Consider the following 27,402-nt stretch of genomic DNA (forward strand, 5'->3'; position numbering starts at 1 on the left):
GGTCAGTGTGGGTAGCTCTAGGTAAATAATAATACAATAATTTGTTAAAAACAAAACTTTTTATTACAATTCTGATGGTTATAATCTGATTATTGTGATTCGTTTCGTCATTCTAATCGGATTCGTCCATCCCCAGTACCATTAATGAGAACTGTAACAAGACTGGATAAAGGAACTGCTGCTACTGTCAGAAACGTTCCAGAAACATCGGGATGTGCTCCTCGGATCAATTAAGTACATACTGTATTACCAAACCGTTCTTATATTCATATGTTTGGCTACGTTCGTATGTTTTACGTCGCTACTAATAATTGTTTCGTAAACGGGTTAGCAGGGTTTGTTTTCGACCCAAGTCCGCGAGCTTCGCCAGTCCCGGCCCGAGGACCCACCGGCACTTCCTGTTTCTCAGCAGCGCCGCACTGGCGCCCCTCCTTCACACCTGGGAGAGAGACAGGTGGAATAAATAGCGAGGTCTCCCTTCCCCTCTGTCACTGTTCCTCTGCTACTGGAATATCAAGACTCACAGCATCACAGACCCGGGACACACCCGGGACTAGGAGGGTCTCGGGCAAGGATTGGGTCTCTTTAGGTAAGTAAAGTATCCTTATTCTCATTCTTTTATTATCGTTGTTGTACACTTCATTTCATAGAGCGCCTTTAAAAGTAATTACTTTTAAAAGTGCTTTACGTAAGAACAAATCAAAGAGATGCCAAACATGGAACAATCACAACAAATCTTGTTTTTCCCGGACTACATTTCAATTTCAATTGGGCCCAGATCGGCTGAATACCCGGTTATTCAGGGTCTGTGTTGCACAGCTTGTTTTTCCTCTGAACTAGACTTCGCGTCACCCGTTCAGTGTAGAAGAGAAGCGCCATCTGTAACGCGACACGAATTAACGGATGAATCGTGCGGTGGGGAGTAAGTTTACGCAGGAGCTCGCAGGACCTGTATCCGGAGGAGCCGCGATTTTAAGCAGAAGGATAGTAAACTTAACCTGGAAGGCGGAAGTTCGTCCCTTGAAGGTCTGTAGCTCAAGAGCGGCGAGTTCCCCCGCGAGTCAATTTCTCGGCATCCGATATGGAGGCTTCTGAAAACACCGCAACTTAATGAAGTGACAATTTAGAGCCTCCGACAAACTCCTGAAGTCCAAGAACCAGCTTTTTCTGCTACACACGCTGATGCCACAGAAGGCAATCGGGCGATATTTATCCGACAGAAACACGTTGTATGAACGCTACATAAGACGATAACATAACACGGGGGGGATTTAAAGGAGAAAGTAAATTCACGCATATACAGTACTGTATACTTGAACCCTTCTGTAGTTTCACTGCGCGTCTCTCGACCTGCGGCTCGGCGGAAACTGTGAGTCGTAATGGACTTGGAATGGCGTTTGCATCAACAAATTTTGTACAATATATTGTCGTGTAGTGATTAGAAAGAAGTCTTCTTTTTCTTGGCGTATTTTCTCACCTCAAGACAAAGCTACATATGTATTTTTTTTCGTAAAAAGTTAGTTGATGCCGGTCCTACCAAATAAATATCGCACCTTTACTGTCTCTACCGGGTCTTGTTAGCCGGGTGAAGCGGGACTTGTAATACTTTAATTCTACTAATGTTGCTTACAATTTTAACCCTGATCTCGTCGGTCTACTAAAAGTGGCATCAGCGAGATAAGGGGGACTGATCTGAACCTAATGGTCTAACTGTGTAGTGAAATGGAACGGCTGATATTTACCGCCACGACACATAGTAGATGACAACATACAACAACAAAATTATAATCTAATTTTCGACAACCTAGCGTACTTTAACCTTCGCAGTTCAAACACAATCTAAAAGTTATATGACGGTTAACAAAGCTAAATTCGTTTCATCGAATTGATGTAGTAGGATTCGAGTAGGATCAGAATTGATCCCTGACAATTTAGATCAGGTTATCGATGGATCAGATCCAATATTTAATTTCCGAAAGACAACCGTGATCAGGGTCGGCTCGGATTTCAGCGCCAGAAAGAAATCCAGATCAGAAGAGTTTAAACACATCCCTCGATTAAGAAACGAGATTCCTTCCTCGAAAGCTGTAAGGTGTAAAGACCATGTTTACAGTAGCACCCAGCGTTACCGGTTTTTACCATATCGGAGCCTAGAATCGTCAAAAAACAGTTGCTAATTATAATCATAACATAATGACCCCTTTTATTACAGTAGTTTGTTACAGTAGTTTACAGAATATCTAGACGTTATAGAATGCAAACAATTCTAAGAACGCAGACGCGCTACAGAGCTGTGCCGCAGGACAGCCAACTCTTAGGGCTGTGTCTTCTGTACTGCTGCTGGAGACGCGCCTCTGGAGCGGCGAAAACCACCTGTCCCGTTGGGTTAGTTAGTATTTAATTGATCCAAGGATCTCCCCAGCCGTTTTTTAAAAAAAAGTCAGTGTATCTTGTTCAACGGCACGGCTGGCCAGCTTGCTCCATACTCCTACCTCACTTTGTGTAAATAATTGCCTCTTGTTCTCCGTTGTTAATTATACTTCCGACGCAGTTTCTTTGAAAACACCCTTCAGGACAAGCGTATCGCCTGGAGCTGTTCACAGCAGCTTGAGATAAACAGGCTGTCCTGTTTGTCTATAGTGACATTGAACTGGACCCCTCTGCAGCTGACTATGTTACTGACGGATTGCAAGGGAAATGTCTTGGCCAGCGCGAAGGCACAACACGAGCTGGATGTGAGCTCATGCCGTTCCAGCTAGGACCTCGGACTGCTAAACTCTGCTTCCCTGTACTGATTCAACGCGGCGGACGGCGAAGGCTTAAGGAATTAGTCTAAACTTAGCTGTGTTCAAATAAAGAAGAAACAACCCTGAAGTAATTAATTCCCCTCTTCGTGTGGGTACAATCAGTGTTCGGTATCCATAGAATGTAGGATCACACACAGCAAAATCATTTTTTGTACAATCTAACGACGTAGGTATTTTTTAATTTTAATTAAAGTCTCAATTTGATACAAGTTACTAGAGATACAGTATGCCACTGACTGAAGACAGGGATCACTTTTTCCCCAGTTTGGAAGGACAGATCGATGAGAAAGTGGAGCGGAGTTCTATCTTAAGAGGCCGTCATGAAAAAGAATGCGTCTCGGGCTGTATTGTTTATACCGTGTAAACTAATTAGCAGTTCTGATTCCACCAAATATTTTTCCAACATTATTTTCTTAGACTGGGCGAAGGGGCTGCCTTCTCCTCTTTATCTCCAGCTGCGTTACCTACACGTACACGTACACAAACGTACGTGTGTTTGTCTGGCTGTACAGTCAGCTCGAAGTTCCCTATTCATTTTGGAACGTCAACAGCGTTTTCACGCTAGAGTTATGAAAACACTTGCATTGCGCATGGAGTGATTTGCGAATGTTTTCACAGACTTCGCTTGGAGCTTTTGCGCCATTTAGTTCTGCCCACACGCGAATATTCTGTTGTCAATATCTTTGCAAAGGAAGCACACCAAGCCTGCAAATCAAATGCATCTCAAAGACCGCGACATGTGAACATTTTCACAACCTTTGCATTAACTCAGAAGTCAGCTAACTGTCTTTTTATAAACCTTAGCTTATGGATTGATGCGCAATTACGCACCAACTGGAACACAAGTTCACAATGCGAGAAATACCGTTCAACAGGTGTTCATGCGAACGACGACGACAGAGTCAAGGCTGTGAAAACATTCGCAAATCTCGCTATGCGCCATGCTAGTGTTTTCATAGCTCTCGGAGGTTTCGGGAAAACGCCGTTGAGGTTCCAAAATGAATATCGAGCTGACTTGACCAAAGCGGTGCCCACCGGTGAGTGCGCGCAGTGTGAACTCCCGCGCGGCAGGTGTAACTTCCTCCGGCAGCAGCTCCGACTCGGAGGACGAAAGACGCGGACGTACTGCACCGACTGTCCGTGCTATATTTAACAGGGATGCATTCTCTCTCGTCACGGCTGGAGTAAAAAACATTTTCATTTTTAGCGTTCCGGAGCAAAAGTGACACATTCTAGCCAGTAGAGCAAAAGATTATTCCGATATTATTATTATTATCATAATTTTCTTACACCTACAGTATATCGCACTCTTTTGGACACACACCTGCTTAGCGGTAGTGGGTTGCCAGTTGGGAGTAGCAGGGTGATATAGCTGCATAGCTACTGGCTATATTTTTGTAATGATGTCATTCGCGTACTTTATGGCTTTTAATGATCCGGTAACACAGAAAGCTCGTATTAACAGTGCAGACGGAACATTGTTCGATATTAAAGAATTTCTGGCGAAGTCGACAGCCAAAGGCTGCGCATCTTGTTAGGTTAGTACACGCAGCCTGCCAGCAGATGGCACTCTTACACCATAGAATGGAGAACATAGCAGGCCAGCAGCGCAGCCAGGCACTACAATATGCGCTGTTACAGGTGTGTCCGAGTTAGCCAGCAGCCATGTCACCCTGCAACTTACAATTGGCAGCCCGCTGAAGCTCAGCAGGTGTGAGCCTGGTCAGTACCTGGATTGGAGACCTCCTGGGAAAAACTAAGGTTGCTGCTGGAAGAGGTGTTAGAGGGACCAGCAGGGGGTGCTCACCCTACAGTCCATGTGGGTCCTAATGCCCCAGTGTAGTGACGGGGACACTATACTGTAAACAGGTGCTGTCTTTCGGATGAGATGTAAAACCGAGGTCCTGACTCTCTGTGGTCATTAAAAATCCCAGGGCGTTTCTCGAAAAGAGTAGGGGTGTAACCCCGGCATCCTGGCCAAATTTCCCATGCCTCCTTATAAATCCCCCTCTATGAATTGGCTACATTACTTTGTTCTCCTCCCCCCCGAGGGCAGGATGAGTGACGCGCTGGTTGGAGTATTCTCGGTCACATTTAATGACAACGTCAGCTCAAAGATTTGGTTCAAACCATCAAATGGAGACGAGCGTGCCGACAAGCGGACCCTGCTGATGTGGGATTAACGCTAGGATGAGAGAGACAGGTGTGTCTGAGTCAGCAGATGTGGCCTCATACCCCATGATTGTGGTATTAGGGTCCACCGACATTTCTCTCCTCCTTGATGGGATCTGTTCTTGTTCGTGTCCTCACTCTGCTATCTTCTGCAGGCTCCGCTCACTGAAGACGCGATGGGAGTGGCAGCCATCTTTCTGCTGCTTCTAGCAGGTAAGAACCCCCTGGTTACCTGTGAGAACACCTGGTCTGATGCCAGCAGGGCCGACAGCAGAGCTCCCACCTAATTTAACTTACTCTTAAAAATGCTATTGCTACTGCTATAGTTAGTATTGCGAAGATCATGACAACAAGATCATTTCTTGATTAAAGAATGATCATGGCATATGAACACCCCTGTGTCTCTCTGCTACCGATCTGGAAGAAAAATCGTTGCGGGGGAAAAGATTTTGTCAGCATTACAGTACCAGCCGAACATTTGAGTACGCCTGCTGGAACCAACCAGGATTTTCGTGATTGTCTGTGCTTTAAACTGTATAAACATGTTTATAAACACTTAAGGTTTAATTACATGATATGTGTACTTATAATCTTAAGTGAACTGCTTTGAAAGTGTTAATTTTTCATTTTCAATAAAATGACCACCCAAAGCAAGCAGATTTCAGTCTGAAGCCCAGGTTAGTTAAAAGTCAGAAATGTGTATAACACGGTGTTAGAACACTAAATGAAATTTAAAGTTGCCTTTATCTTTGTAAGATGTTCTCATAGTTAACTAGCATGTTACCTCATTTACCTTTTGTCACCAATTATTGGTAAATGGGTGAGGGCCCACGATGACTATAAATATAGGGAGCATGGGCAAAAGTCTGTAATTCCTGAATGAACGTGGCAAAATTTGCTCAGCATGCAAGTAAAAAAGACAGTCTATAATTACTTTAAGAAATTAAGGTCAATCTTTAACACAAATTGTCAGACCTTTGCAACTGTCACTAACTGTTGTTTTAAGAGTATCAAATGATATGAAGACGCTGGCACTCATGAGGACCGAAAAAGTTCAGGCAGGCCAAAGGTGCCCTCGGAATCAGCTGGCCTCCAAGGTTCAGTTTCTGAGTTGGAAGGAAGGCAAGATTCTTCCTCTTACTCTGCACTCTTAACAATGGTTTCTTTGCAGCCGTTCTTCCTGGTAGTTTTAAATGCGTTCTCATTTAGTTTCCTCTGCTTCTTGTTTCCCGGCTTCTTCGCCCTGTAAAACACAGTGCATGCACAGGATCGGAAGAGCCCCAGTGTGTCTTGGTGGCTGCAGTGTCGTAGTTCTTAGAACGGCCACATCCTTGGCCATGGTTAGGCACCACGGACTTGCAGGAGCTCGAGGGGCAGTCTGGGCCACAGGCAAACATGCCTTCCTGCCCTCAGTCTTAAACCACTGTCCGAGAGGCAATGCAGCACTCTAGTCAGCCAGGTAGGCAGACTACACAGCTCTGTGAGAGCACTACTCCAGTGGTAGATGGCAGGTCTTTAAAATAAACAGTATGAAGAGAAGACTAGATATTACAGTACCGAGGTTGCTTGCAGGGTGCTTCATAAAAGGGGAAGGGCATATTTGAAACACATTTATTTGAAATATGAATGAAAATAATAAACAAATACAGCTGGACACAGAAGTTAGTAAAACAAGCACAGTATGTGCACTTAAAGGCAAAGAAAAATAAAATAAAGAAATGTTTTTTCTCATTTTGCGTACCCCTATAGCTTCACCTCACATTCTGACAACAGCTGAAGACCAAACCACAACAGCTCCACCTGAAACAACTACAGCTGACAATACAACTATAGCTCTCATGACAACTACAGCAGCAGCTACAACTACAGAACCTGCTTTAACTACAGCAGCAGCTACAACTACAGAACCAGCTACAACTACAGAACCTGCTTCGACTACAGAACCTGCTTCAACTACAGAACCTGCTTCGACTACAGAACCTGCTTCGACTACAGAACCTGCTTCGACTACAGCCGCAGCTACAACTACAGAACCTGCTTCGACTACAGAACCAGCTACAACTACAGCCGCAGCTACAACCACAGAACCTGCTTCAACCACAGAACCTGCTTCAACTACAGCCGCAGCTTCAACTACAGCCGCAGCTACAACCACAGAACCTGCTACAACCACAGAACCTGCTTCAACTACAGCTGCAGCTACAACTACAGAACCTGCTTCAACCACAGAACCTGCTACAACTACAGAACCTGCTTCAACTACAGCCGCAGCTACAACTACAGAACCTGCTTCAACTACAGAACCTGCTACAACTACAGCCGCAGCTACAACCACAGAACCTGCTACAACTACAGAACCTGCTTCAACTACAGCCGCAGCTACAACTACAGAACCTGCTTCAACTACAGCCGCAGCTACAACTACAGAACCTGCTTCAACCACAGAACCTGCTTCAACTACAGCAGCAGCTACAACTACAGAACCTGCTTCGACTACAGCCGCAGCTACAACTACAGAACCTGCTTCAACTACAGAACCTGCTTCAACTACAGCTGCAGCTACAACTACAGAACCTGCTTCAACCACAGAACCTGCTTCAACCACAGAACCTGCTTCAACCACAGAACCTGCTTCAACTACAGCAGCAGCTACAACTACAGAACCTGCTTCAACCACAGAACCTGCTTCAACTACAGCAGCAGCTACAACTACAGAACCTGCTTCAACTACAGAACCTGCTACAACTACAGAACCTGCTACAACTACAGAACCTGCTTCAACTACAGCCACAGCTACAACTACAGCCGCAGCTACAACTACAGAACCTGCTACAACTACAGCCGCAGCTACAACCACAGAACCTGCTTCAACTACAGCTGCAGCTACAACTACAGAACCTGCTTCAACTACAGAACCTGCTTCAACTACAGCTGCAGCTACAACTACAGAACCTGCTTCAACCACAGAACCTGCTTCAACTACAGCCGCAGCTACAACTACAGAACCTGCTTCAACTACAGCTGCAGCTACAACTACAGAACCTGCTTCAACTACAGAACCAGCTACAACTACAGAACCTGCTTCAACCACAGAACCTGCTTCAACTACAGCTGCAGCTACAACTACAGAACCTGCTTCAACCACAGAACCTGCTTCAACTACAGCCGCAGCTACAACTACAGAACATACTTCAACTACAGCTGCAGCTACAACTACAGAACCTGCTACAACTACAGAACCTGCTTCAACTACAGCCCCCACTACAACTACAGCCCCCACTACAACTACAGCCCCCACTACAACTACTACTCCCACTACAACTACAACTCCCACTACAACTACAGTCCCCACTACAACTACTACTCCCACTACAACTACAGTCCCCACTACAACTACTACTCCCACTACAACTACTACTCCCACTACAACTACAACTCCCACTACAACTACAGTCCCCACTACAACTACAGTCCCCACTACAACTACAACTCCCACTACAACTACAGTCCCCACTACAACTACAACTCCCACTACAACTACAACTCCCACTACAACTACAACTCCCACTACAACTACTACTCCCACTACAACTACAGTCCCCACTACAACTACAACTCCCACTACAACTACAGCCCCCACTACAACTACAACTCCCACTACAACTACAACTCCCACTACAACTACAGTCCCCACTACAACTACAGCCCCCACTACAACTACAGTCCCCACTACAACTACAGCCCCCACTACAACTACTACTCCCACTACAACTACAGTCCCCACTACAACTACAGCCCCCACTACAACTACTACTCCCACTACAACTACAGCCCCCACTACAACTACTACTCCCACTACAACTACAGTCCCCACTACAACTACAACTCCCACTACAACTACAGTCCCCACTACAACTACTACTCCCACTACAACTACAGCCCCCACTACAACTACAGCCCCCACTACAACTACTACTCCCACTACAACTACAGCCCCCACTACAACTACTACTCCCACTACAACTACAGTCCCCACTACAACTACAACTCCCACTACAACTACTACTCCCACTACAACTACAGTCCCCACTACAACTACAGCCCCCACTACAACTACAGTCCCCACTACAACTACAGCCCCCACTACAACTACTACACCCACTACAACTACAACTCCCACTACAACTACTACTCCCACTACAACTACTACTCCCACTACAACTACAGCACCCCCCCGTGAACCAACTGTCAATCTCCAATTTAGGCTCAGTCTGACATTTAATAATGAATTACAAAACAGTTCTTCTCCAGCTTTCAAAGAATTAGCGAAGAATGTAACAGAGCAGGTAAGCGTGATTCATTTTGTTTCTTTTAGACAGAATGAATTGAGTACCAGGAAGAACAGTGGATTTGGGGTACAGTAAATCATGATATCTTCTCTGATATAATCATTTTAAACTTTGTCATAAACTACATAATGATACATACACTTATAGGAGAAGTAAAACAACAATCACAGCAGAATATCAATAGTGGTCCATTAATGAAGTGTGTGGTTAACTATAAAGAGGTATTTTCTGTTAAAGTAAATGGAAAAGCTGGCAAAATGAAATCAGTGCATTTCAGAGCCCGGAAAAGTCGTAGTTATATAATTAAAACTCTGATGGCTAAATCACACCTTGAATCCACAAAATCCTATTTAATGATTCTGTTCAATACTGTTTCTATAGTAAGATTCTATCTTGTCTAAGGAGTTGGTAGGTACAGACAAGATGGCAGATCTTGTCCAAACTACATTCCCAGAAAGCAATGGAGGGAATGACCTGCTGCTCTCTGTCACCTGACTAATTGGTGGAAGGGAATTGGTGAGGGGAAATTTAAAAAGCTGAAAGTAGAAGAAGTTCTGTATGTAGTGTTTGGGACAAGTTAGTAGATTCTCTATTTTACCAACTGTAGATGGTTTGAAAGTACACTCACCTCTTACTAAATGAGCACTGTTGGTTTCAAAAGTTCTGCTCGTAGGTGACCACTAATAAAAGTAAAACTAAATTTCCAGTAAAATTCATGTAAAAGCCTCTGATTTGTTCCAAGTGCTCATACCTGGATATAAACAATTTGAGTTTAGGTACTTTTATAAAGTACTTGAATAATTTTATTCGTTTTATAGTTATTATTGGTTACAACAGACAGGATTCATAAACACTTATTTTTATGCAAGAAGTTGTGTTTATATGTATTATAAAGCAATTCTGTGGAGAAATACAACTTGCATGATCTGTACAGTACATGTGAACACTAAATATAACATGAACTAATCCAAATTTCTTTCTAAACAGAAATGATCCGATTAGATTTGTTGTCCACTAAAAGTCCACTTAGGTTTCCCCCATTTCAAATATTACAAAATAATTAAAATACACACCATACAATTCATCAACAAACATTAAAGAAGGACAACACACCAGGCATGGGAAGCATACATTCACAAATAAAATCAAGCTGATCATAATGCAAATACTTTGTAGAAACAAATAAAATATCATTAAAAACTTGCATCCCGTACTTGTATGGCGTATGGGATAAAGGACCTTTTATACACATTTCTAACAGGCCTAGGGACTCAGATAGAATTGCATAGATGGAATCATAGCAAACTGAGAATTCTGAGGATGGGAGGCTCTTTAATTATATTTTTTGCCACCCTATACATTGCACTATCAACAGTATCCCCCCCGTTTTTATTTTGGCTTCCCTGCATTGGTAACGACTTTAGTTATCTTGTTTCTACACTTCATACCCTATATTACAGGTTCGCCTACCATACTGTTATATTAGAAGATAAAACACTTTCTACCTGGCTGTTACATGACACCACAAGGGTGTGCCAGTTAATGCCAAGCAATCTTAGTTTCTTAATTAAAAATAAGTGCCGAATGGCCTTGTTAACAACAGACTCACAGTTCCCTTATTAATAACTATTTCTAATTATTTAAAATATTCCACTCTCTCCGCCTGCTGATTTTTAAGTGTGACAGGGTGGAAATTACAGTTTCCTTCCATGATAAGCTGTAAAATAAGTTCCTTTGTTTTAGTCAACATTAGCTCTATAAACAGTCATCTCATTCGTATAGACTGAAAAATGCAACAATGACAAGACAAAGCCCCCTGAGGTGCCCTGGTACTTAACACCAATTCATCGGAGTATTTAACAAGACCCCCTGGGGACGAGCCATAAGAAAATCTTGAATCCAAAGAATAAGACTGCCATTCCCTTTGTTACAAACGGGAGGTTTCAAAAATCCGAGATTGACCAAGAGGTTTAGTCAATAAGTAAAATAATTATTCATCACCCCCTGCTTGTAAGTGATTTATCTAGAATATACCCAAGCAGTTGGCATAACTAGAGGCACATTAATTCTTTGTTCTCTGGCACAGCTTTGGTGAAAAGGCGTAATAATCCAGGCACACTTGGTTAAACAAATATTTATTAATGACGACAAGACACAAACTGCATTACGCACAACACAACATACCACACACAAGTTACTCTATGTACAGTATTTACAGACAAGGTGTATCAGAGGCCTAACGTTCTGGTCACCCCAGGCTGTGCCTAATGCCTACAGAGGACACATTATAAGGTGATAAACTACCTTTCTAAATAAATGTAATACAATTTGCAGTTAAATCTCTCTCTCTCTCTGCACCCTGGATGATAGGCTCACATTTATTTTGTATCTCCCAATTCTAAAAGTATAGAAAATACATGTTTAACGGAGGTACTGTATCTTTTACCCACGAAACCCAGGTTCCCTAAGAACACAACAATAGCAAGCTCTCACTAGCAAGGTTCAAATACAGAGCTCCAGGCAGGTTATGTCTGGATGATCATGAAATCTTTGACAAAGTTGTCACAATCTACGATGTTAACACTGAGATCACGGTTTCTTCCTCTCTTTTCCCATCATTGAATTAAGGCCTTCCCTTGCTTGTCTTTCATTACCTGTACAGAACTGTATTCTTAAAATCTTCTACTTAATAAATCTTGTGCAAAGACAAAATAAAACCCACAACAGTAAAAGAGCATCAAGCTGTCTGTAGATATTCAAACAGTGCATACATAGTGCGCATAGTAATACAAATAAACCATTTTGTTGTATAAAATATAAAAAACAGTGAAGTGCTCGTCTAAGGAGGGATACATTTATTGGATATGAGAGAATGTTTTTGTGATGTCGACTTTTGACAGCGATGACATCTGAAAAGAAGATTAGTTTGTGCTCAGGAGCAAGGGTTTGATTGTTTTTGCTCATTGTGAATAAAGAGTGCTGTTTTTGCACCGATGGGTGGCATTGTAGTGCGGTGCTTAGCATTGTTGACTCACAGCACTGGGGCCCTGGGTTCAAGTCCAGACCTTGGGTGCTGTCTGTGTGAAGTTTGTGTATTCCCTCTGTGTTCTCATGGGAATCCTCCAGGTTGTATTACCACTGCTCGTATGTGAATGAGAGCCGTGATCCAAGACAGTGAGAAGAACACAGGTGCAGGCAAAGGCAAGCAAGCTGACTTGAGGTGGCAGATAGAAAACACAAACCAAAATGTATAGTGCAGCAAAGTTCATAGCCAAATAGACACTGGAGTAAGAATCAAGGGAACTCCAAAAGGCAAGGTCAGAGCGAAGCAGTGTCGAGAATCCAAGAAGCTGGTAATCGGGGTATCCACAAAGTAACTCACGCAGGGAATGCAAGAGTAGAGAACAAAAAGAGTGTAGGACTCCAAGATTCTAAGACTGAGACCTGAGTGAAGCAAAGCCTGCTCTCAAATAATTTGTTCGTGATGAGACGGGTGAGGACATTAATTGTGCATAGGTAGATCAGACCTACTTCCTGACCATGTAGTCACGGCAAACAGCCGACTGACAGGTGAATTGTGGCTCAGTATTAATGCTAGTGCATTCTTCAGCACTCCAGTGAGAGTGAGCATGGCACGGGTGCTCCAGTTTCTTTCTACAGTCCAATGACATACTGGTAGGTTAATTGACTTTTAGGAAAATTGTCCAGGTGTGAGTGTGCCTATGTTTGTGTCAGAGAATGCTCTGGAATAGACTGGCGTCCTGTCCAGGGTGTATCCCTTCTTGCGCCCTTTGCTTGCTAGGCTCCAGATAGGCTCTGGCTTCTCCTCCTGTATTGGATCAAGTTGTTTAGAACATGGATGGATGGATTTTGCCCTGCTCTGTCATGTCTGTGTTTGCCTTGCAGCCCAGCTATTACACTGCAATTGTTGAAGGACTCATTGCCTCAGTCACTGTATTTTGTAAAGAAGGCACATGCAAGAAAACGTCAATGGTTACTGACCAGGTCCTGGAAGAGCCATGATACACAGCTTGGATGTCTAAAGATGTCTTTCTGTCCTTGTATTTCACAGCTGGACACTGTGTACAGGAATAAGTTTGGAGCTGCCTTCAATCGTACAGAAATCAAAGAATTCAGGTAAGGAGGTGTTGCTGGAACATGATTCTGAATGTCAAACTAATGTCCAGACCTCAGAGGTCTCTAAGCTGGTAAGCTCTGTATTTCTCACAAAATGCCTTTTTCTTCCCCGCATCAATTTCAGGAGCGGGTCAGTGATCGTCGATTCTACCTTGATCTTTAACAATCTGACAGTTGTTCCAAACACCAGTGAAGTCACCAACACTCTGAAGGCTGCAGCAAACACTTCTGGCTTTTCTCTCCCTGTCAACACCTCTACAATTGTGGCTTCAGGTAATAAAGACTGAATCGTTATCCTCATTACTAATTCTTTCTTTTTTATACTTTAATAGAAAAACAGTACTGACACTATAAAAAATGGAATTCTCTCTGATATTGGTGGAACTAGTTTTAATGTTTATTTTAATATAAGGTTCTGATATTAGTTTGAAATTTCAAAGTCATTTTAGGTATACTTAAGATTTCTAAGACATAATCAGTTGCCACACACCAATGAATCATCCTTGGATCAGAAATACAGTCATTAATAAAGGTGTGGTTTAACAAATCCAAAACATTTCTCATTTCGTTATCTCCAGTACCCAGCACAACAACGACCACTCCATCTCCTGAAAGCACAACTACTGGTCCTGCAAGCACAACTACTGGTCCTGCAAGCACAACTACTGGTCCTGCAAGCACAGCTCCATCTCCTGAAAGCACAACTACTGGTCCTGCAAGCACAGCTCCATCTCCTGAAAGCACAACTACTGGTCCTGCAAGCACAAGTACTGGTCCTGCAAGCACAAGTACTGGTCCTGCAAGCACAGCTCCATCTCCTGAAAGCACAACTACTGGTCCTGCAAGCACAACTACTGGTCCTGCAAGCACAACTACTGGTCCTCCAAGCACAGCTCCATCTCCTGAAAGCACAACTACTGGTCCTGCAAGCACAACTACTGGTCCTGCAAGCACAGCTCCATCTCCTGAAAGCACAACTACTGGTCCTGCAAGCACAACTACTGGTCCTGCAAGCACAACTACTGGTCCTGCAAGCACAACTACTGGTCCTGCAAGCACAGCTCCATCTCCTGAAAGCACAACTACTGGTCCTGCAAGCACAACTACTGGTCCTGCAAGCACAACTACTGGTCCTGCAAGCACAACTACTGGTCCTGCAAGCACAACTACTGGTCCTGCAAGCACAGCTCCATCTCCTGAAAGCACAACTACTGGTCCTGCAAGCACAAGTACTGGTCCTGCAAGCACAAGTACTGGTCCTGCAAGCACAAGTACTGGTCCTGCAAGCACAGCTCCATCTCCTGAAAGCACAACTACTGGTCCTGCAAGCACAACTACTGGTCCTGCAAGCACAGCTCCATCTCCTGAAAGCACAACTACTGGTCCTGCAAGCACAACTACTGGTCCTGCAAGCACAGCTCCATCTCCTGAAAGCACAACCACTGGTCCTGCAAGCACAGCTTTATCTCCTGAAAGCACAACTACTGGTCCTGCAAGCACAGCTCCATCTCCTGAAAGCACAACTACTGGTCCTGCAAGCACAGCTCCATCTCCTGAAAGCACAACTACTGGTCCTGCAAGCACAGCTCCATCTCCTGAAAGCACAACTACTGGTCCTGCAAGCACAACTACTGGTCCTGCAAGCACAACTACTGGTCCTGCAAGCACAGCTCCATCTCCTGAAAGCACAACTACTGGTCCTGCAAGCACAGCTCCATCTCCTGAAAGCACAACTACTGGTCCTGCAAGCACAACTACTGGTCCTGCAAGCACAACTACTGGTCCTGCAAGCACAGCTCCATCTCCTGAAAGCACAACTACTGGTCCTGCAAGCACAAGTACTGGTCCTGCAAGCACAAGTACTGGTCCTGCAAGCACAAGTACTGGTCCTGCAAGCACAAGTACTGGTCCTGCAAGCACAACTACTGGTCCTGCAAGCACAGCTCCATCTCCTGAAAGCACAAGTACTGGTCCTGCAAGCACAACTACTGGTCCTGCAAGCACAGCTCCATCTCCTGAAAGCACAACTACTGGTCCTGCAAGCACAACTACTGGTCCTGCAAGCACAGCTCCATCTCCTGAAAGCACAACCACTGGTCCTGCAAGCACAACCACTGGTCCTGCAAGCACAGCTTTATCTCCTGAAAGCACAACTACTGGTCCTGCAAGCACAGCTCCATCTCCTGTAAGCACAACTACTGGTCCTGCAAGCACAACTACTGGTCCTGCAAGCACAACTACTGGTCCTGCAAGCACAACTACTGGTCCTGCAAGCACAGCTCCATCTCCTGAAAGCACAACTACTGGTCCTGCAAGCACAACTACTGGTCCTGCAAGCACAACTACTGGTCCTGCAAGCACAGCTCCATCTCCTGAAAGCACAACTACTGGTCCTGCAAGCACAACTACTGGTCCTGCAAGCACAGCTCCATCTCCTGAAAGCACAACTACTGGTCCTGCAAGCACAGCTCCATCTCCTGAAAGCACAACTACTGGTCCTGCAAGCACAACTACTGGTCCTGCAAGCACAACTACTGGTCCTCCAAGCACAGCTCCATCTCCTGAAAGCACAACTACTGGTCCTGCAAGCACAACTACTGGTCCTGCAAGCACAACTACTGGTCCTGCAAGCACAGCTTCATCTCCTGAAAGCACAACTACTGGTCCTGCAAGCACAGCTCCATCTCTTGCAACCACAGCTCCATCAGCTGCAAGCTCAACAGTTTCTCCTGTGGCCAGCACAACTTCACCAGCACCAGCAACTGCTCCCCTGCAGTTCAGTTTGAATCAGACTTTTACTACTGACCTCGAGAACTCCAACTCTGTTGCTTTTATAACTTTGGCAAATACTATTACTACCCAGGTGAGTGTGTGTGAAAGTGGACAAAATAAATAATTGCATTACAGATTACTTGCAAATGCGTTAAAACATTATAATAACTGCACCTTATATTGGTTGTGTATTAAACTAGGATCACATACTTGAACAGAAGCACAACTCAGGTACTAGAATGGGCTGGAACTGCAGAGTTTTGACATTAGTATTGAAATCATCCAGATGTCCTTATGTTCTGACTCTCCCAGAAGTAGCAGAACATGATCTACAGATGTTTGTTTCTCATCTGTTAGATTTGTGCGTTGGTTATAATTGAATGTTGGTGAGGGTGTTACTGCTCTGGAACAGATACACCTGTATTCAAGTCCAAATGCAGACACTGCTGTTGTATCCTTCATCACAATACTATAATTGACCCCGGGTAGCCCAGTTCTGTAAGGGGGTATCTGTTATGAGCACTGCGGCTTAAACTGCGATAGACTATAAAACACAGCTAGAGCAATCAGGTATTCAAGACTCCTTATCACCTTAATGACCATGATAGGATCTTTCTCCATGACCTGCACTGGCTGCTGAAGAGATTTATCTTATTGAACTTAATGGTGCTACTAGTTCACGTTTTGTAACTTTCGTACATCAACAACATCTGTACTGTATATATCTTCCAACTCAGTCAGTCTGGATTTTCCCAGAGTTAAGTTGAAGAAAAATAATAAATGTGTAACATTTCTTACATGCGGCAAATTAAAAGTGAAAATATATTCCTACGTAAGTGCACAAATTTCACTGTTTCTGGTGTGAGTTTGTGATGAAGACCTGTCTTTGTACATGCTTTCTCTCTTCCAATGGAAAAATCAGCAAGGGACAGCAAATGTCAGTATTTCTGCTGTGCAGGAACAGAGAGCACAGCTGAACAGGAAAAATGATAAAAGTGATTCTGCAAGAGTGAGCTTGAGGTCTCAGGCTGTTTGTTTCCTTGCAGGTGGATACCGTTTACAAGAGAAGATTTCCTAACACATTCCGTCGCTCCAGAGTGAGAAGATTCAGGTAAGAGCTGAGCTCAGTCTTAATACAGATAAAGTTCTGTTTTAAAAGCTGAAATTACAGTCTGGTGGAGAGCAGTACTTGTATAAACACTGCAGGCTTGTCCCTCACTGTCAGTTTAGACTCGCTGCAACAGCATAGGAGTGAGAGACTGTTCAGCCCACAGTACAAAATCACCCTGTCAGATCTGCACTCACACCTGGAGCTGGTCTCTGGATGTGGAGACTAAGTGTGAGAGTGAAGAGACTAAGAGACTGCAAAGATTTGCAAGAAACCTCCTTCATTGCTATTCACTTCCTTTCTTCAGGCGAGGATCAGTCATTACTGACATGGACCTGGAGTTCACAAACCAGACCTCTGTGCCCAGTGCGTCTGAGGTTGTTAATACTCTGAAGACAGCTTTGAATGATTCAGCTCTCAACCTGACGATACAGTCCGACACCATTACAGTCCCAGGTAAGCAAGGCTTTATGACATCATCTTCATGCCCAACACATGACACAGAAATTCAGCTTTGCAGTCGAACCTTCATTATGAATGTTTATTTGGAACAAGAAAGAACAAAGCAGCAAAGTGTGGAAAAGAATCATATGAATAGAATGAAAACATGAATAAAGGTGAGTATTTGCCTACCTTTATGACCATTATACATCATCTATAGTCCATGTGTTTTCATCCACACTGCCCTAATGTGAATCAGCTGTTTTGAGCATTAAAAACATAACAAAGCTTACAGGCAAGGGAAGGCCGTTTGCCCATTCAGCCTGTTTTGTGGTTAGTAATTTATTGGTCCCAGGATCTCATCCACGTGCATCTTTAAGGAAGCCAGGGTATTGGCCTCAACAACATGGCTGGCCAGAATCTTCCATAATTCCCCCCAAAACACACACACTTTTTGTAAAAGATCTCCTCATGTTATATGTTTTAAGTGCACTTCCCTGTAGTTGAACTATAAGAATGCAAGAAAACCCAACATGATTTCCTACATTACCTGCTTATGAAACAGCTTAATTATATCACTTGTTAATAATAAATATATACATATATTTTCTTCTTCAACTAGACAATACGACATCCACAACTACAGCATCTCCAACAACTGTGTCTCCTACAACCACCCCTTCATCACCTGCAAGCACAGCTCCATCACCTGCAAGCACAACTACTGGTCCTGCTAACACAACTACTGGTCCTGCAAGTACAACTACATCTCTTACAAGCACAACTACTGGTCTCTCAAGCACAGCTCCATCACCTGCAAGCACAACTACTGATCCTGCAAACACAACTACTGGTCCTGCAAACACAACTACTGGTCTCTCAAGCACAGCTCCATCACCTGCAAGCACAACTACTGGTCCTGCAAACACAACTACTGGTCCTGCAAACACAACTACTGGTCCCGCAAGCACAGCTCCATCACCTGCAAGCACAACTACTGGTCCTGCTAACACAACTACGGGTCCTGCTAACACAACTACGGGTCCTGCAAGCACAGCTCCATCACCTGCAAGCACAACTACTGGTCCTGCTAACACAACTACGGGTCCTGCTAACACAACTACGGGTCCTGCAAGCACAACTACTGGTCCTGCTAACACAACTACGGGTCCTGCTAACACAACTACGGGTCCTGCAAGCACAGCTCCATCACCTGCAAGCACAACTACTGGTCCTGCTAACACAACTACGGGTCCTGCTAACACAACTTCTGGTCCTGCAAGCACAACTACTGGTCCCGCAAGCACAGCTCCATCACCTGCAAGCACAACTACTGGTCCTGCTAACACAACTACGGGTCCTGCTAACACAACTACGGGTCCTGCAAGCACAGCTCCATCACCTGCAAGCACAACTACTGGTCCTGCTAACACAACTACGGGTCCTGCTAACACAACTACGGGTCCTGCAAGCACAACTACTGGTCCTGCTAACACAACTACGGGTCCTGCTAACACAACTACGGGTCCTGCAAGCACAGCTCCATCACCTGCAAGCACAACTACTGGTCCTGCTAACACAACTACGGGTCCTGCTAACACAACTTCTGGTCCTGCAAGCACAGCTCCATCACCTGCAAGCACAACTACGGGTCCTGCTAACACAACTACGGGTCCTGCTAACACAACTACGGGTCCTGCAAGCACAGCTCCATCACCTGCAAGCACAACTACTGGTCCTGCAAACACAACTACTGGTCCTGCAAGCACAGCTCCATCAGCTGCAAGCTCAACAGTTTCTCCTGTGGCCAGCACAACTTCACCAGCACCAGCAACTGCTCCCCTGCAGTTCAGTTTGAATCAGACTTTTATTCCTGACCTCGAGAACTCCAACTCTGTTGCTTTTATAACTTTAGCAAAAAATATTACTACCCAGGTGAGTGTGAAGGTGGGCTAAATAAATCATTACATTACAGATTGACTGCAAATGTGTTAACACACTAAAATGACTGGGTATGTTTTGGGTATGTATCAAACTGGGATCACAAACTTGAACAGAAGCACAACTCGAGTTGTGTTCTGTCAACTTGAGTTTTGACAGAACCTAATGAGACTACTAGTTCACATTTGTAACTTTCGTACATCAACAACATCTGTACTGTAAAAGTCTTCCAACAGTCTGAACTTCCACAAAGTGAAGGAGAAGAAAAAGAATAAATGTGTAAAACTGTGATGAACTGTTACAAGTTCATATGAAAAGTTGAAATATGGGGTCATCAAAGGTTTTTACATGCGGCAAATTAAAAGTGAAAATATATTCCTACATAATTGCACAAATTTCACTGTTTCTGGTGTGAGTTTGTGATGAAGACCTCTCTTTGTTACATGCTTTCTCTCTTCCAATGGAAAAATCAGCAAGGGACAGCAGGTGTCGGTATTTCTGCTGTGCAGGAACAGAGAGCACAGCTGTACAGGAAAAGTGATAAAAGTGATTCTGCAAGAGTGAGCTTGAGGTCTCAGGCTGTTTGTTTCCTTGCAGCTGGATATCGTTTACAAGAGAAGATTTCCTAACACATTCCTTCGCTCCAGAGTGAGAAGATTCAGGTAAGAGTTGAGCTCAGTCAGTTGAGCCACAGTACAAAATCACCCTGTCAGATCTGCACTCACACCTGGAGCTGGTCTCTGGATGTGGAGACTAAGTGTGAGAGTGAAGAGACTAAGAGACTGCAAAGATTTGCAAGAAACCTCCTTCATTGCTATTCACTTCCTTTCCTCAGGCAAGGATCAGTCATTACTGACATGGACCTGGAGTTCACGAACCAGACCTCTGTGCCCAGTGCGTCTGAGATTGTTAACACTCTGAAGACAGCTTTGAATGATTCAGCTCTCAACCTGACGATACTGTCTGACACCATTACAGTCCCAGGTAAGCAAGGCTTTATGACATCATCTTCGTGCCCAACACATGACACAGAAATTCAGCTTTGAAGCGAACCTTCATTATGAATGTTTATTTGGATCAAGAAAGAACAAAGCAGCAAAGTGTGGAAAAGAATCATATGAATAGAATTAAAACATGAATAAAGGTGAGTATTTGCCTACCTTTATGACCATTATACATCATCTATATTCCATGTGTTTTCATCCACACTGCCCTGATGTGAATCAGCTGTGTTGAGCATTAAAAACATAACAAAGCTTACAGGCAAGGGAAGGCCGTTTGCCCATTCAGCCTGTTTGGTGGTTAGTAATTTATTGGTCCCAGGATCTCATCCAGGTGCTTCTTGAAGGAAGCCAGGGTATTGGCCTCAACAACATGGCTGGCCAGAATCTTCCATAATTCCCCCCCAAACACACACACTTTGTGTAAAGGATTTCCTCATGTTATATGTTTTTAGTGCACTTCCCTGTAGTTGAACTATAAGAACCCAAGAAAATCCAACAAGATTTTATACATTACCTACTTATGAAACAGCTTAATTATATCACTTGTTAATAATATACATATCATCTTTCTTCCTCAACTAGACAATACGACATCCACAACTACAGCTCCTGCAACAACTGTGTCTCCTACAACCACCTTTTCAACTCCTGCAAGCACAGCTACTGGTTCCACAAGCACAGCTACTGGTTCCACAAGCACAGCTGCATCTACTGCAACAACTTCTTCTACAACATCAACAACACCTCCAAGCACCACTGTGGTGGTAGAAGTAACTGCTCCTCTTCGCTTCAGCATAATGCAAACCTTTATTGCAAGTCTTGCAGATACCAACTCTTCAGTTTTCCAGAACTTTGCGAGTGGAGTTACTGATCAGGTGAGTTCATGAGGAATAATGCCACCCAAGTATTAGTCGTGCTTGGCTGAGGTTCAGCCCACTGGCTATCGGATGAGGAGAACTGGATTCCCATACAGTATGAGGAGCTAGATAAGGGGGGAACTGCACAGCTGGAGATGGGGTGGGAGAAGGATGTGTGGGTTGGAATGTGAGAAGTAATGGGATTTGTGTGTGACAGTATATATATACTGGATATCTTTGAGAGTTTGTTTGTTTGTATCCTCGCTTTGTGTTTTCTGTTTGGTTTTTCTCTGAGTACTCTAGTTTCCTCACACAGGCCAAAGACATACTGGTATGTTAACTGGCTTCTGGGAAAACTGGCCCTGGCATGTGTGTCTATGTTTAAGTCTGTGTCTGTCCTGTAATGGACTGCTGTCCACCACCCTTGCTTGCCAGGATAGGCTCTGGCTCCCCTGCAAACCTGTACTGGATAAAGCAGTTAGAAAATGAGCGGATGAACGGACGCCGCCTTAGGAGTCACCAGTAACTCCTTTACTGAAATGAAAAAGAATTTGCCAACAGATCCTTATTAGTTTTAAAGTAGAATACCCCCCCTTTCTGAGATCTGTGCTCCTATCTGACTATCCCAACCTTTCAACTCTATTTTTTCCAAATATCCTCAGGTGTTATCTTGTCTCGTTCTTCACTCTTTTTAAAGAGAGCTTTGACTTGACTTTTGACGTCAGGCAGAATTACTTCTCTCTGTTGTGGCCGTATTGTCTCACCTTCTAAAACAAATTCCTCTCTCAGCTCAGCCAGAACTAGGACCCTAAGAACGTAGTCATTCTGAATGACCTCTGTGATTTTTATCACTTGTGGCAAATTAAAGTATCAGCAGAATAAGAGCATAAACTACATGTACATGAGAGCTGCTCACTGCCATAAACACTGAACAGTCCCCTTCAGGACTATACCTACTGCTTTCTATAAGAACTACGATGTATAATTAGATTATACAAAACGAATTATACAACAATTATATCGTAATAACCACTTCTTGATAAGGTCTGTACTGCAAGGCAACAGGAAAAGCAGAGCTTGCAGATTTTCAGTCTTTTCTGTTCTTTTGCAGGTGAATAAGGTTTACAAGAAAAAATATACCACATTCCTTCGTTCCAGAGTGAGAAAGTTCAGGTAAGAGCTGAGCTGTGTCTAAGGAGAACTCTATCAATTCAGTATCAATTCTGCTTTTCCCAAAGTTATGGAGACTCTTTAGAGATCAGGGTACTGACATTGTTGCCACAGTCTCAGTATTTACTAGAAAAGCCCAACAGTGATGTCTATCAATGCATTCTAAAATACAGAGGACAGTATCAACCCCAACACAAGGAAATAAAGAGCACAGTGCTCATTAAAGCTCTAACACAGAGTTACACAGTGCACTATTCAGTACAGCTCTTACAAACTATATTACACAGTAAAGTGTTCAGTATTCATTTCAACATGGAGTGGAGACCACACTAGCGTAGGACTGTGTTACATTTAACAACATAAGAAAGGTTATACAATATACATAATATACGTACCCAATATATACAATATATAAAACAGATTCACACAAATCCTTGTGTTAAAAAGTGCCTCCTGTCCTGACTGGAAGAGCTCACCTCAAGGTATTGGCTTCAATAACATGGTTGTTTCACCTGTTCCATACTCCCACCACCATTTGTGTAAAGACATGCTTCCTGATCTCGGGTTTAAATGCACTCCCCTGTAGTTTCCACCTGTGTCTGTTAGTAAGTGTTTCCAATTGATTCAGAAGAATTGGACATAGCTGAGTTTGAATTTCTCTATTATTTTTTCTTTCTTCAGTCGGGGATCAATTGTGGCCGACATGGACCTGGTATTCCGAAATACTTCTCCTTCTGCAACTGATATTGTCAACACCATGAAGGACGCAATAGCTAACTCTGAGGTCATCATGCCAATAGATGTAAATTCTATTATATCCTCAAGTAAGTGTAACCCTGTCCTAGTTGTTTCCAATAGCAGGACATAGCTATTAGTATATGCTTTCTGTCGGGGCACATGGGTATGAATGTATTGTAGAGAACCGGGTGCAGAATAACTGGCTGCTATTAGTCAGGTTGACTCTGAGACGCTGGACCGCACATGCGAACTACATCCCCCATAAACCCACTGGGCGACTTCCTGCCAAGTCTCTACCTCTCGAGTTGTCGAGCTCCTGTCAGTTGTGACGTCTTGCACAGATCGATTAGCCTGTGGTCTGGTGGTAGGGCTGGGATCTCTTATTTCAAATTTTTAATTTCTGCGAAACAGAGAACAATACAAAAGGTTTCCACATGATTTCCACCGGTGGCCCAGGACACAAGTATCATAATTTGTAGTGAGGAAACCAACTCATAGTTACCTACACGTTACCTTCTCTGTTTAAGATTTGAACGTGCTCGAACATCATATCATATTACATAACGTCATAAATAAGAACTTTACAATTACATTACAACTTACTTTAACTCATCTCTAACAAAAAATCTTTATTAGTAACCTGACAGCTTTACATAGTCAACTAACGCCATACGTTTGTGTCCCACCCCAAAAGACCCCGGATTTTAACATGAATTAAATACAATTTACACTATACTATAAATTTAATATCCCCAAAACCCATTTCCTCTGGTGGGTTGGTCTCACCCCACCAAACTGATACAAATACCATGGGAAGGTTTCCAGACGTATTTCCAGACGGTAATGCTAATACACATACCGCAAATAATGCCGGGAACCGCACTAATAGTGTGCGAGAGGACGCTGTTGCGTAGTTAACTCCTGTGCTACTAACTTGTAAAGTAGATGTATACATCAGCCTCAAGCAGGTCATAATCCTTCTGTTCACCTGCTTTTCAATTTCAAGGTCTGCAAGGTCAGATATCACAGACTTCAGAGCAAACCACTGTATTCTGTGAGCCCACACGCAAGCCTGTCAGACTGCCTTAAGTGCCGAGAAAAATGTGAACGTATTTGAAACCTTAAAAAATGCTTAGATCTTAATTTAGTCTTTATCTTGATCTTAGTCCTTAATTTTAGTCCGTGGCTTCCCGAAATACCAAACTTTCTGAGCTGCGTGAGAAAACAATAGTCTCCGATTGAGTTTGTTTACTGTCTGGTATACCGTACATCGGTCTCCCATTTCAAGGTGGAGGGGATTGTTGTGCCAAGAAGCTGAAAGGTATTTAACCTCCGCACAATCTGACCAACAATCACAAGAGGCTGTAGGTCGTTCCTGTCCCATCTGAAATCAAAGATGACTGACCTCTTTGGTGTTCCTGACATTGAGCTAGAGATTGCTTTGACTGCACCAGCTCCTCAAAGCACTGAGCTGTGCAGAGCTTCTTCCGTTTTAGTCATTAGTGCTGCCAGGGTATTATCATCTGCAAACGTAATTAATTTCACAGATTCAGTCGTAGATACCCAGGCAGTAGCACACAAGGAGTACAGAGGTGACAGACAGCAGCTTTGAGGGGCTCCTGTGTTTAAGGGCAGTGGCTGGGTGAGCTTCTGCTGTTCAATGACCACCTGCCTACCGCCCGATAAAAAAAAATAGAATCCAGAAACATGTTTAATTTACTTACGCCCACGTTTAACCTTAAGATTCAGTTAGGGGATGGCGCCCCCTGTTGTCAGGAATAAGTGGACCCTGCTGCTGTCCTCCATGTGTGATAGAATCAAGGTTTCCTGGCGGACAGCTGGAAGATTAGACTCACTCCAGTGCCTGGTTGTGCTGCTGCAATCGATTCTGCTCATTGTTGCTTTCGGACCCGAGTGTGTTCAGCAAGAGCCTGGCTCGCTGCCCTTCCAGTTTCGGTGTTTAAATAGTAATTATTTCTCGCTCCTTCCCCCGCAGACAACCCGCCTTCCTCGGCCCCCGCCCTGCGGACCAGCCTGTCCTCGCTCCTCGCCCTGGCTTTGGCCACAGTGCTTGTTGTCTTGACACAATGGCTCCACTAGATGTCGCCAACGAGCCCTTCCTGCCTGAAATATTTATTCTTTCACGTAAAACGAAACATGGTCTTAATGTTTGTTATATTGCTTTACTTTGGGAAATGCAATGAAATGCATAGCACTGTGGGTTTGTTTTAAACACAGTTTTAGGATATTATTACTTTTTCCAGAGATATGTTATATTAATGAGTAGACTTTTTGTTCTGGGACTCTTATGAGCTAAAAGTGCACGAGTCTGTAATTCTGGTCATCCAGGCCCATGATGAGCCTAAGGTCACTGATGGGTTTCCATCTCAAGTCACAGCAGTTAATGTACATCAGAATCTCACAATAGCAGTCTGCTTTAGTTTGCACTATGCCTGCATTTCTTTGTTTGTTTATTGCGGTTGTGGTTTAAAAATAAGTTACACTAAATTCTATTCCTCTGATATGTAGACCCCTATCTCCCCTCTTCGCCAGAGCTTTCACTCTTTTTACAGTTTCAGTTACAGCTGCCCATGTCCGTGTCACTACTGTTACAACCCTGACTGTGACTCCTCCCATTCCCGAAGGTATCATTCCTGTCACAGCCCCAACGGTGACTACGCACATTCCCAAAGGTACCGCATGTCACTGCTTCATCTGACTCTGCCCATTTCCAAAGATACTGCCCAGTCACTGCCTCGTCCGACTCCGCCCATTCCCAAAGGTACCACCCGTCACTGCCTCATCTGACCTCGCCCACTCCCAAAGGTACCACCCGTCACTGACTCCTCCGACTCCGCCCATTTCCAAAGGTACCGCCCGTCACTGCCTCATCTGACCTCGCCCATTCCCAAAGGTACCGCCCCATCAGTGCCCTGTCTGACTCCGCCCATTCCCGCCCAAACCTCCTCTACCATAATTATATAATATAGCATACAATTACTAGTGACAGGTTTGGTGACAGGTGTAAAGACTGTTCTGGATTAACAGTTTTTAAAAAATCCTCTGCTAATGAGTGTCAAGAACAACAAACAGCAGCATAGCAATGCTGCACATTGGTGGTGGTGGAGGGGAGTCCCCATTACCTGTAAAGCTCTTTGAGTGGAGTGTCCAGAAAAGCGCTATATAAGTGTAAGCAATTATTATTATTATTATTATTATTATTATTATTATTATTATAATACAACTTCTGTGTTGCTACATGGCTTTTACCCACAACCAAATTCAACACTTCCTATTTTCAGATGTTCATCTCTGACTGAGTCACAGGCAACCTGTCAGGTCTTTGTGGCAGCTCTGCTGTGTGTCCAAAGCAGACATTTCAGTGTCTCGAAGTGAGAACTGACCCCTGTGACTTTTGTAAAGGTGATCGTGACACAGGCAGGCCTGGACTGCCTGGAGATTACAGAGAGATGTGCTTAGTGATCCGGACGCATGTCAATTCTCAGAACCAAGTATAGTGCTTAGAAAATATTAAAAATGTTACCATAAGGTTTAGAAAATCTGAAAAGCTCTATTTTTGTTTTTTTTTTGTTCTTATATTTATATACTAATAAAACTTGCAAAAACCTGTCATCGTTGTTCTGTTTGATTTCTTCTTGGACAGACATGAATCACTGTTTTTACAGCCTCATCAGAAAGACTATCCAAAGTCCAGCCGGTGATTAAAAAAATATACAACGTGGTATTGACATTTTGAACCATTGTATACTTGAATTTAACAACCGGTTAATGTTTAAATCATCAGAGATGTAAGTTTGAGAAGTGACAACAGTAATCCTATATGCACTATTATGTGTTATGTCAGTGCTGCTATGCAAGTGTGTTTAATCAGTAGTCCAGCAGTAG

General features: G+C 43.6%; 1 protein-coding gene and 1 long non-coding RNA gene across 2 annotated transcripts; both read left to right on the forward strand.

Annotated features, from left to right (window-relative positions):
- Positions 1–226: 226 nt before the first annotated feature.
- LOC107078160 (uncharacterized) lies at positions 227–6,942 on the forward strand. Its single transcript, XR_001479144.2, has 3 exons — positions 227–589; positions 5,135–5,192; positions 6,729–6,942. It is a non-coding gene; the product is annotated as an uncharacterized lncRNA (long non-coding RNA).
- Positions 6,943–12,812: 5,870 nt separating this feature from the next.
- On the forward strand, positions 12,813–27,127 carry LOC138239466 (mucin-2-like). The gene is made up of 12 exons (XM_069191673.1): positions 12,813–12,821; positions 13,401–13,465; positions 15,467–16,328; positions 17,284–17,348; positions 17,653–17,801; positions 18,409–19,721; positions 20,325–20,389; positions 20,563–20,711; positions 21,311–21,606; positions 22,700–22,761; positions 23,440–23,582; positions 25,493–27,127. The coding sequence occupies exons 1-12, from the start codon at positions 12,813–12,815 to the stop codon at positions 25,594–25,596; spliced, it is 3,282 nt and encodes a 1,093-aa protein (XP_069047774.1). The 3' UTR covers positions 25,597–27,127.
- Positions 27,128–27,402: the final 275 nt, after the last annotated feature.

The sequence above is a fragment of the Lepisosteus oculatus genome, chromosome 6 (genome assembly GCF_040954835.1).
Source record: "Lepisosteus oculatus isolate fLepOcu1 chromosome 6, fLepOcu1.hap2, whole genome shotgun sequence".
Classification (NCBI taxonomy): domain Eukaryota; kingdom Metazoa; phylum Chordata; class Actinopteri; order Semionotiformes; family Lepisosteidae; genus Lepisosteus; species Lepisosteus oculatus.

What these genes read in the sequence shown, in the direction of transcription:
- LOC138239466 (XM_069191673.1), top strand. An exon ending in TGACACCATTACAGTCCCAG is followed by an intron (nt 20,712 to 21,310) that starts GTAAGCAAGGCT and finishes TTCTTCCTCAAC; the next exon opens with TAGACAATACGACATCCACA. An exon ending in AAATTCTATTATATCCTCAA is followed by an intron (nt 23,583 to 25,492) that starts GTAAGTGTAACC and finishes CTTCCCCCGCAG; the next exon opens with ACAACCCGCCTTCCTCGGCC.